Here is an 11,952-nt window from a genome sequence, read left to right on the forward strand (position 1 = left end):
TAATGAAGTTTTAAGTATTACTTACTACAGTTTCTCTCTCTCTCTCTCTCTCTCTCTCTCTCTCAAGCTCTTCGTTGGATGAGTCGGTAGAGCTGTGGACTGGAACTCGCTGGGCCGGAGTTCGATTCCCCGGCCGGCTGATGAAGAGTTAGAGGAATTTATTTCTGGTGATAGAAATTCATTTCTCTATAATGTGGTTCGGATTCCACAATAAGCTGTAGGTCCCGTTGCTAAGCAACCAATTGGTTCTTAGCCACGTAAAATAAGTCTAATCCTTCGGGCCAGCCCTAGGAGAGCTGTTAATCAGCTCAGTGGTCTGGTAAAACTAAGGTGTACTTTCTCTTCTCTCTCTCTCTCTCTCTCTCTCTCTCTCTCTCTCAGCTTTAATACTGACTGGATAAGGCCAAAGATGCTCTGAAAAGCCAGCTGTGCGCGGTAGTTCACTAGTTCAGACCCTTACGAGTGTCTTTGAATTTATCCGGAAGGAAAGCTTACGAAAGATGGAGAAAAAGTATACCTTAGTTTTACCAGACCACTAAACTGATTAACAGCTCTCCTAGGGCTGGCCCGAAGGATTAGACTTATTTTACGTGGCTAAGAACCAATTGGCTACGAAAGATGAGGAAAAGAAAGTCACTACTTTGGGCAGTTTTGTCTGGAAGGTTAATGAAAGGTTCCAGGACACTGTTATCGTCCAGAGTGGAGGCACGACAGTCCAGCGGCGGTAAAACAAGAACTGGAAGGTTTAATGAGTAAACCTTAGTATACTTGAAGCATTGGGTGGTACTTTCCTTAAGCACTTCGAGATCATTGGACTGAAAGTTACAAATTAGGTATTCTTTCAGAGGGAAGTGATTTGTAGCGTGAGGTTAGGAAAGATGGCTGATGATGGTGTCTTCCGACAATGCTCTAGACTTAACTGCAACTGTTAGGATAAAATCCGTCTACTGGAAGCTCCTTGTGTCAGACTGCTGTTTACCGAAGGCGTTTGGATTTTGTAGGAAATTTTAGATGCAGTGAAACAAACGAGTCAATCTTAATCTTTGTAGATAATTAAATCGTATGATTATCAATATCCAAAATATGAGATAAAACTATGTTTCGTGCATAGGATAAAGGCACGAACATTACTTGGTGTTAGTTAGTTATCACACCAAATAAAGAAAATAAAAGGAAAACATGAAGAAAAGATCTAAGTTCCTAATTATTTGTTTTCATTATATGAGCACCACCCGTAAATTACCATAACGGAAACTCAAAAACCCAACTGCTACATTGACTCTAACAATTTTGTCTTTATCCAGGTAAGATCCTTGGCATATATTTACCTTACCTTTGCATAGTTTCATACAAAGAAGAGTATAAATACAAACTTTATGTGTATAAATCAAAGTGGCTTCAGAAAAGAGACGTTTATTCTTTTAAATACAACAAAACATTAACAAGTATTACCTTTCCACATCTTTCAATCAAAAATCCATTACTATTAAGAAAACATTTAACAAACAACGTGACAGTGAAAGACCGAGTACAGGTGCAATCCAGCTTCGGTTGGTGCATATGTCACCTTCGAAAGCTTATGAAAATATGTTTTACTATCACAGAGATCACTTGACTATTGCACTGAGAGAACCATCAGGAGGCAAAAAACTAATGAGTACTTAGTGCTTTCGTACATATTTGGCATATACATCTTAGGGGCACAATACATGATTTTGTATAGGAATGAATGTCATAATATATACCACATAAATCTATTAGAACTTACAATCTGTCACTCTACTGACATTGAAATTTGTATAAAATTTGGAAATTCGATGTAAACTGTCGTCTGTAAACATTGTATTTCGTTGTAATTTGTGTTATACCAATATATTGTAAGGTCTAACATTAAACAATCAACAAACAGTGGGAGGAAATATAACATTTTAATCATGCATCTGTCAAATGTTGTGCAAGATTAACCAAGAGACATTTTAATGTTCACATCCAATGCAAGTTACCTGGCTTCACAAAAAGATTATATCTTAACTTCAAGGGTTGGTATATTGAAAGCAAGGACTAGAAACTGACTTGGATAAGTGACAGTAAAAATATGTTGCGATCAATACAATGTCTAAGTACAAATCATAATTTCATCAATTAAGAATAAGTAACTCACATTCAGTTGCATTTTCCAACTAAAACAATTTTATTCCTTGCACTATTCCACTTGCATTTGATATCTTCGATTTCATTATAGATGAAGTAACGCATATTTTTTATTTCAGCCTCTGTCTTGGCTTCCTTGGCTCGTGCAATGGCACTTCCTAAGTTTTGCTGAATAGAGTCAAAGGTTTCCTTCATCTTTCCGACTCCACTGACAGCACTTGCGATGGATGGTAGGATGGCGTTGACTTCACCTTCAAGACTGCGAAGATTTCCTTCGAGCTGACTGAAGTGCTGCAGTTCCTGTTCGAGTTCTCGGTTTTTTACTTCAAGGCTGTTGATCTGCTGCTGATGGCGATTGATTTCCTGGTTACGTGAAGCGATGTGGGCCTGGAGGTTCTGGATCTGACGGTTGCCCTCAGCAATGAAATGTCTCTTTTCGTTGGCCAGTCGCTCTTCTCTTTCCTTGGCGTCCTTGTAGAACTGGTTTCCAATGGTCCATCCAACGACTGGGACGAATCGGAACCATCTTCCGAATTTCTTCTTCTTCTTGACTCTCCTCATATTACTGTTGATGCGTTCTTCAATTTCCCTGATCTCTCTCTGCGCCTGTGCAATCTGGGCATTAAGGGAGGCGATCTGGCTATTTTCCTGGGTGATGCTTGCTCTCAAGTTGTTAATGCTTTGTTGGTTGCTGCTGATAGCATTGTTGTTATTCTGTTTCTCTTGTTGCAGCTTAGCAATTCCATCTTGGGCGTTTGTGTGATGTCTCTTAAAGGCACCAGCATCTCTAATGATGTTTTCTCTAAAGGCAGTGATCTTGGTATTGGCAGTGTTAGCTTGGTTTTCAATATCCACAGCTCCTGCCTTCACAAACTCAAGGTATTTCACTAGTTCAGCCAATTCACGTCTTCCTTGGGTAACATTGTGTTCTGCCATCTTGGTTTTAATTTCTTCTTCTTTGGTTCTGATAACACTTTGGAGATGTGAAATCACTGTTTGAGCTTCTGTAGCCTTGATAGCTTCTCTAGCCCCTGCTATATCCTTCTGCAACGCAGCAACTGTGGCTTCCACTGCTGCAATATCTTCGTGGTTTTCGAGAAGATTCTTAATCCTAGCCTGATTCTTAACAAGCTCTTCAGTGAACTTAGGTTCGAATCCCTGAGCAGCCACGACCACTTGCTTCAGAGAAGCGACAACATTGTCGCCATTTCTCCATGGGTGGCAGTGTTCTTGTGCCGTCTTGAGGTCTCCGTTGTACTGACCAAGGATAGCTTTGAAGCCATGGCGGTCAGCGAAAGATGGAACAGCAATTTGTTGTCTGGACTGGATGTTGCTGATATATTTATCGACAACCTCCACTTGGGAACAAGTTTCCTTTGCAGTTTTGGCCAGATTGTCTACAACTTCTTGTTTGCATGTGTGTCCCGCAGAACGCTTTGAGCGAGAGTGTATGGAAGACTGCGATGGAATATGGCCCATTATGCCTACAAAAGAAGTTATGTATGTTCAGTGGAAAATATTCCAGGTAGGCATTTTGAATTTCTTTATATATATTAATGTTTGTATAAACAAAAAATATGACTGTGATGTGACAAAACTAATATACAGGTATATATATAAAAGCAACAAATCTGTCAACAATAACTAATTATTAGGACGTACTATTCAGAAAATTAATCTAAATCTGTTGAAACTTGAATGTTTATATATCAGCCCTAATAAAATATCTGCCTCTTCAAGAGGTGCGCAAGAGAACTTCACCCTGTTTAAAAGTGATGAAGATAATCAGGACAGGAAAATAGATAAATCCAATCAAAAGAGAAGGGCTAATGCACATTTAAACAGAGAGAGAGAGAGAGAGAGAGGAGAGAGAGAGAGAGAGAGAGAGAGAGAGAGAGAGAGAATAGTCAAGGGAGCATAGAAAAATTCGCAAACAAGAATCCAAACTCACTCAAAGCAGACGTCATCTGCAGCAGGAGAAACAGGGCCGCCCCGACAGCCTGCATTTTGAAGCGCTTCTGTTCAGAGAAAAGACAAATTAATTAATTTACTGGTTTTTCGCCAGCAATTTGTACTCCATTTGTTTATGAACAAACTGCAATACATCTCTGTCAATATGATGAAGCGAGATATTACTGAATAAAGTTAATGCAAGATGATTGAAATGAGGGTCTATATTCCTTGGAGATTCTCAAGATTAACTCGTAAAAGCGTTGCCAGATATTTATGTGAACTTTCTAAACGAATTACCGTTTTTCCCAATTACGATCATTTTCACTGAGTAGAAATACTGCTCAAGACGGCATACATTTTACTATTTTCTGTGAGATTATGGTAATTTAATGATGTATTAAAACAGCTGATGATGTCATTTTTGCTCTAATGCCAATACGATCGCATCTTCAGAATTAATTCTGACCACTTGACACTCAAATCAGATACTGAGTTTATTGCGTGGCCACTAGTTGGCAGTCACTTACCATTGCAAAAGATGATGGCGCTCAAGCCCGTCACAGTGCCTCTCTCTCTCTCTCTGTCGTCCCGTTAATGCTTGAGACTCGAGTGAGACTGATGCCGAGTGCCTCCGCTGCCGACCTTAAATACTAAGCGAGGGGAAAACCGATGGAGGGATGGGATAATCCCAGCTCCCAGCTTAAACAGAGAGCACATTCGGGGAACACCATTAAGACTGGGATTTTATCGGTTAATATTTCACCTAATAATTGTGTGGAAAAGTTTACTTATACGTATTCTGATTCAGTTGCCAAGACAACAGTAACGAGAGGAAATCAATCTCGTGTTCTACGGCAATTAAGGATTTTAACTATTGAACTGATTGTATAGAAATTCATGTTTGAGACATAACAGCAAATCTGCTAGTTGTTTGTACGTCCCTGTGATCAGAGAATAACGAACAGATAGATACTAATGAGTCGTCGTACGCATTACGATCGTTGGGGTTTGGCGTGGGTAATTCAAATGAGTGCCATACATCGAAGACCCTTATTGGTTCCTTTCGATTATAAGAGACCAATCAGCTGAGGTCTATGACCTAAGCAAGTTCAGTTTGAAAAGTTAAGATCAGTAAGGGTTTAGCGGCCGACGGGCTAACAAGAGCGTCTGAAAGACAGTGAAGGCTCGCGTCGCCTCAGAGTACCTTCCGACTATAATTGCGTAGTTAAGTAGCGTAATATCAGCAACAGGGACCTGTGTAACTATTAAGGAAAATACGGATGTGTTAATTGCATCTTACGCGTTTTATTTGAACTGGTGGAACCTTTACATGACCGAGAATCAGGTCATTATTCTTAGAATTTAACGAAACCAAAATAAAAAATTAAAGATTTCTCCCATGTTGTTTATTATGACAGTCTGCCAGTCGCTATGAAAACGCGGTCTTTTTCATATAAACACATTCATCATACAAATATTTCTTTTGATACTATTATTACAAGTCTCATAAAAACTATGTTAAAGTTTCACTAAAAAACAGAAGAAGAAAAAATATTTATAAATTGTGATGCTATCAGTTGTGCCGGCAATAATATAAAAAAGGCTGCAAAGTTCTCTAAATAATGATAATAATAAGTTTTAAACGATTTTTTGGAATAAGTTAAAAAAAAAAAGACTTAGCTGTTGATGTCTCTATGTTGGTGCGAGGCTGTGGGATAAAATGCAATGGAACAGAAACAGAATGAGGTACTGCATGATAAAGGATGATACAACGTTGTTTGGGGATAATGAAGAGATATCGCAGAAAATAGGGGAAGAATTAGAAAGCTCCGTGGAAAGCTTCCATAATTGCATCTGCTAAGCTTCTCTTATAACTTAGACTCAGCAAAGTAGAATAAATGATGCAAAAAAAGCCCTGTTATGAGTGCAACTACATTTTAAAGTATAAATAGCACTATTGTTTTGAAGGATATGCAGTATCATACTGATGTGTTTAAAGTGTGCTGATGATATATAGTGTAGAAGGTATTTGTTGAGAGTGACAAGACATTTTTATAATAAATTTGAAGCTAATATTAGAATCTGTATATGCAAAACTGGTATTCAGTAAAAATGGACATGAAGCAATGGTGTTTTACATCTCCATGGCTTTAATATACTGACAATGTTCTCTGTCAAAGGAAAGAATCATGTGAATAAATTTCATCCTCAAGTGCATGGGATCCATCTTCCATTCACAGGTATTAAATTCCGACGCTGTCGCTCAACCTCTGAGAAGGGCAAGACTTGACGACATCTCAAGCGACATTTACATGTCGAGGTAACATATTGTACTGAAGCCAGAATGGACCATCTTCACAAAGCTGTTGTAAAAAAATAAAAAAAAAATAAAGTTTTGTTGATGGGTGAAATGAAGTCAGAAAAGTTTGACATTAACTATTTTCTCAAACGTGATGATTACTATAATTATTACAATTATTCGTTAATTAATTATTATTATTTTCATAATCAACAAGCATCCTTGACTGAAAGATTTAAAAACTATTAACTTGCAAAATAAGCTTCCAAAGAATAAAATCCTCATAACCAAGAAAAGCAAAAGTACAACAACTATTTACACAGAAAAAATAGAATCAGAGAAACCAAAGTATTGGCTGAGCAATTTTAGAGAAGCAACACAGCTCCACTCATAACAGCATCGGCACATCTGCCAAGATCATTCAAAGTCTTTCAGTAAAAGGGAGAAACCATTTCAGGTACTGGGTAACGTCGCAATAAGGGACCTCACTGGTAATGGGAAAGATGATGCTCTGCAAATCCAGGTAAGTTAAGTATACCTTAGTTTAACCAGACCACTGAGCTGATTAACAGCTCTCCCAGAGCTGGCCCTAAGGATTAGACTTATTTTACGTGGCTAAGAACCAACTGGTTACCTAGCAACGGGACCTACAGTTTATTGTGGAATCAGAACCAAATTATACCGACAAATGAATTTCTATCACCAGAAATAAATTCCTCTAATTCTTCATTGGCCAGCCGGAGACTAGAACGCGGGCCCTGCAGAGTGCTGGTCGAGAACAGTACTGACCAGTCCAACCCAGATAGCTCACCCTAAAATCTGTGTTTTTGGAGCTGGTTGTACTGTATAATCCCCGTAACAATGTTACTGAAGCCGATCATGAATGGCAGAATCATATGACGCTCACCGGGCACCAAGTGTTGAAAAACTCTTTCTAAGAAGTAAAGCTTCTAAAATATCACTGACAGAATATCCTCTGGCAGAGGATCTTGAATAAAAGATAAGGATCCTAGTAGGATACATTCTGGGGAATGTTGAAAATTCATGTATCCAGAAAAAAATAAACACTAGATATTGTTATATATTCAGGGACCAAGATAATAATGGCTATTTAGTGACGTTTTTCCCAAAATCTAGTTTCTTATGCCATTCACTACACCACTTCTTGATCCGACCCAGATCTCAGTCAAGACTGAAAATGACTTGTTTCGCATTTTCGATGACCTAGACCAAAAAAGATGAAACTTGTAAAGACTAAAATAACAAAGAAATGAAAAAATGTTCACTCTTTTTTTGTTTCATTTTATGAGGATTACAACATTTTTCACACTGAAGTTCAACCCATCAAATCATTCATTTTTCAAACTTCAAAAACTGTTGTAAAGGAAACTTAAACACCCAATTATTGCCTAGATTAATTTCACCTGTCTGAGAACGTCTTCATTGCTTTGTCATTCATTGCTACGAATTTTTCCATAGAATGCAAATTGAAAACAGCTTCAGGTTAATTAGACTTGATTTCTAAAAAATATTTTTATTTATATCATTTTTCCAGAGTGCAATATTGACACTTAAACACCTTTACATCTCAGTCTCATATATAAATAAAGTTTTCCATAAATAAAATCATTTCGTTGAATGTTAAAGAATATCTTATAAAACAAAGTCGTTGTTAATGATGAATATCGCCCAAGATACGAATCAGCTCATGATATTAAGATTAACACACCATAAGCATTAATGTAAAATACAAAAAACTTAAATCCAGTTTCTAGAATTATGACAATTACATAAGAAACACTCTGTACATGAAATTTAACACTGAAATCACAGAAATATAAGCTATCAGTTACATTTTCCAACTAAAACAATTTTGTTTCTTGCACTATTCCACTTGCATTTGATGTCTTCGATTTCATTATAGATGAAGTAACGCATATTTTTTATTTCAGCCTCTGTCTTGGCTTCCTTAGCTCGTGCAATGGCGCTTCCTAAGTTTTGCTGAATAGAGTCGAAAGTTTCCTTCATCTTTCCGACTCCACTGACAGCACTCGCGATGGATGGCAGGATAGCGTTGACTTCACCTTCAAGGCTGCGAAGGTTTCCGTCGAGCTGACTGAAGTGCTGCAGTTCCTGTTCGAGTTCTCGGTTTTTGGCTTCAAGGCTGTTGATCTGCTGCTGATGGCGATTGATTTCCTGGTTACGTGAAGCGATGTGTGCCTGGAGGTTCTGGATCTGACGGTTGCCCTCAGCAATGAAATGTCTCTTTTCGTTGGCCAGTTGCTCTTCTCTTCGTTTGGCGTCCTTATAGAACTTATTTCCAATGGTCCATCCGACGACTGGGACGAATCGGAACCACCTTCCGAATCTCCTCTTCTTCTTGACTCTCCTCATATTACTGTTGATGCGATCTTCAATTTCCCTGATCTCTCTCTGCGCCTGTGCAATCTGGGCATTAAGGGAGGCGATCTGGCTATTTTCCTGGTTGATGCTTGCTCTCAAGTTGTTAATGCTTTGTTGGTTGCTGCTAATAGCATTGTTGTTGTTCTGTTTCTCTTGTTGCAGCTTAGCAATTCCATCTTGGGCGTTTGTACGATGTCTCTTAAAGGCACCAGCATCTCTAATGATGTTTTCTCTAAAGGCAGTGATCTTGGTATTGGCAGTGTTAGCTTGGTTTTCAATATCCACAGCTCCTGCCTTCACAAACTCAAGGTATTTCACTAGTTCAGCCAATTCACGTCTTCCTTGGGTAACATTGTGTTCTGCCATCTTGGTGTTAATTTCTTCTTCTTTGGTTCTGATAACATTTTCGAGATGTGAAATCACTGCTTGAGCTTCTGTAGCCTTGATAGCTTCTCTAGCCTCTGATATGTCCTTCTGCAACGCAGCAACTGTGGCTTCCACTGCTGCAATATCTTCGTGGTTTTCGAGAAGATTCTTAATCCTGGCCTGATTCTTAACAAGCTCTACGCTGAACTTAGGTTCGAATCCCTGTGCAGCCACGACCACTTGCTTCAGAGAAGCGACAACATTGTCGCCGTTCCTCCATGGGTGGCAGTGTTCTTGTGCCGTCTTGAGGTCTCCGTTGTACTGACCAAGGATAGCTTTGAAGCCATGGCGGTCAGCGAAAGATGGAACAGCAATTTGTTGTCTGGACTGGATGTTGCCGATATATTTATCGACAACCTCCACTTGGGAACAAGTTTCCTTTGCAGTTTTGGCCAGATTGTCTACAACTTCTTGTTTGCATGTATGTCCTCAGAACGCTTTGAGCGAGAGTGTATGGAAGACTGCGATGGAATATTGCCCATTATGCCTACAAAGAGAGAAATCACATATGTTTAGTGAGAAAAGGTGTGAAATATAAAATGTCAAAATGCTGGTCAATAGAATTGAAGCAACTATCTTAACAGGAAAGGGAGAGTTTGAGAGAGAGAGAGAGAGAGGAGAGGGGTGTTAGGGAGGAAAAAGAGAGAGAGAGAGAGATAAATTTATAAATATAAAATGTCAAAAATACTGGGCTATGCAATTGAAGCAACTATCTTAACAGGAAAGGGAAAGAGTGGGAGGGAGAGACAGTGAGAGGGAGAGGAAGTGAGAGAGAGAGTAGAGGGTGTGTTAGGGAGGAAAGAGAGAGAGAGAGAGAGAGAGAGAGAGAGAGAGAGAGAGTTTATTAGTTGTCACACTGAGTTTTCCAGCGCAGCGCCGGATTAGTCAGCTAGTATGTATATAATATATATATATATATATATTTATTTTTATAATATATATACAATATATATTATATAAATGCAATTAATCTGTCTCATTAATAATTAATTATTACGACACACTGATCAGAAAATTAATCTAAATCTGTTGAAACTTCACTGTTTACATATCAGCGCTAATAAAATAACTGCCTCTTCAAGAGAGGCGTAAGAGAACAACGCTATTTAAAAGTGAAGATAACCAGGACAGGAAAATAGATAAATCTCTTGTTAAAGGAAGGGTTAATGCACATTTAAACAAAGCGAGAGAGGGAGAGAGAGAGAGAGAGAGAGAGAGAGAGAGAGAGAGAGAGAGAGAGAGAGAGAATAGCCAAGGAAGTATAGAAAATTCGTAAACAAAGAATCCAAACTCACTCAAAGCAGACGTCATCTGCAGCAGGAGAAACAGGGCCGCCCCGACAGCCTGCATCTTGATGCGCTTCTGTTCAGAGAAAAGACAAATAGATTAATTTACTGGTTTTTTTAGCAGCAATTTGTACTACATTTGTTTGTGAACAAACTGCAATACATCTGCGTCAATAAAATCCTGTTGGATACTGCTGAACATGGTTAATACGATGTAATTGAAATATAAGTGCATATTCTACGGATACGGTTAAGATCTACGTGGTAAAACATTTGCAGATATTTATGGGAACTGTCTGCAAGGATTACCGCTTTTACCATTTATGATCATTTTCAGTGCAGAAATCTTGCACAAGACGATATGCATTTTACTATTTTCCGTGAAATTATAGTTCTTTAAAGATGTGTGTAAAACATTTGAAAAGGTAATTTCTACTCTAATGCCAAGACGATTATATCTTCAGAGTTCATTTTGACGACTTCATACTCATAGATACTGAGGTTACCTCCTGGCCACTACATGTCATCTACTTACCATTGCAAAAGATGATGGCGCGCTTCAAGTCCGTCACAGTTCCTCGTCCTCTCTCCCTCTCCCTCTCACTGTCTCTCTCTTGCCTTGTTGCCGCTCGAGACTCGAGGGTGACTGATGCCGAGTGCCTCCGCTGCCGTCCTTAAATACGGAGCGAAGGGAAAACCCCTGAAGTTATGGGTTAATCCCAGCTCCCAAGTTAAACAAAGGGCGCATTCAGGGAACGCCATAGAGGCTGGGATTTTGGCGCTTAATCTTTCACTTTATTGTATGGAAACGTTTACTTTTATGTATTCTGATTCAGTTTTCAAGGCAACAGTAACGAGAGTAAGTGAGTCTCGTGTTCTACTGTAACTGTGGATTTTTATTATTCTTTGAATTAAACGAATCGAAAATAAAAAAAAATGAAAGATTTTTCCCATGTTTATTATGACAACAATTTGCCAGTCACTGTGAAAATATGGTCTTTTTTATACCCGACGCATTTACCGTGTAAATATTTCATTTGATACCATTGTTATAAGTTTCATAAAAACTAAGTTAAAGTTTCACGAAAAGACAGGAAGAAAAAATATTCATAAATGGTGATGCTGTCAACTGTAGGGGGTTTATGCCGTCAGAGCACCTCACAGGGTGAACTGTAGACATTACTAAAGGTACTTTGCAGCCTCCCTTCGGCCCCTAGCTGCAACTCTTTTCATTAATTTTACTGTACCTCCAATCATATTATCTTTCTTCCATCTTTCTAACCACCCTCTCCTAACAATTATTTCATAGTGCAACTGCGAGGTTTTCCTCCTGTTCCGCCTTTCAAACCTACTGACTCTCAGTTTCCGATCAAGCACTGAATGACCTCCGGTCCCAGTGCTTGGCCTTTGTCCTGAACTCTATATTCCATTCCA

At 38.7% G+C, this 11,952-nt stretch overlaps 2 protein-coding genes across 2 annotated transcripts; both read right to left on the reverse strand.

The window, feature by feature from the left end:
- Positions 1-1,397: 1,397 nt before the first annotated feature.
- Positions 1,398-5,283, reverse strand: LOC136839357 (putative leucine-rich repeat-containing protein DDB_G0290503). The gene is made up of 3 exons (XM_067105263.1): positions 4,632-5,283; positions 4,103-4,169; positions 1,398-3,635 (listed from the first exon to the last, which is right to left on the reverse strand). Exons 1-3 carry the CDS (start codon positions 4,632-4,634, stop codon positions 2,164-2,166), a joined length of 1,542 nt encoding a protein of 513 aa, XP_066961364.1. The 5' UTR covers positions 4,635-5,283; the 3' UTR covers positions 1,398-2,163.
- A 2,638-nt stretch (positions 5,284-7,921) lies between these two features.
- LOC136839358 (tropomyosin-like) lies at positions 7,922-11,198 on the reverse strand. Its single transcript, XM_067105265.1, has 3 exons — positions 11,054-11,198; positions 10,528-10,594; positions 7,922-9,719 (listed from the first exon to the last, which is right to left on the reverse strand). The coding sequence occupies exon 3, from the start codon at positions 9,170-9,172 to the stop codon at positions 8,249-8,251; it is 924 nt and encodes a 307-aa protein (XP_066961366.1). The 5' UTR covers positions 9,173-9,719; positions 10,528-10,594; positions 11,054-11,198; the 3' UTR covers positions 7,922-8,248.
- Positions 11,199-11,952: the final 754 nt, after the last annotated feature.

Source organism: Macrobrachium rosenbergii, chromosome 6, assembly GCF_040412425.1.
Source record: "Macrobrachium rosenbergii isolate ZJJX-2024 chromosome 6, ASM4041242v1, whole genome shotgun sequence".
Lineage (NCBI taxonomy): Eukaryota > Metazoa > Arthropoda > Malacostraca > Decapoda > Palaemonidae > Macrobrachium > Macrobrachium rosenbergii.

Coding starts and splice junctions, on each gene's coding strand:
- LOC136839357 (XM_067105263.1), bottom strand. Junction 3,636..4,102: donor GCAGATGACGTCTGCTTTGA/GTGAGTTTGGAT, acceptor CTTCTTTTGTAG/GCATAATGGGCCATATTCCA.
- LOC136839358 (XM_067105265.1), bottom strand. CDS start 9,172: ATGGCAGAACACAATGTTACCCAAGGAAGACGTGAATTGGCTGAACTA.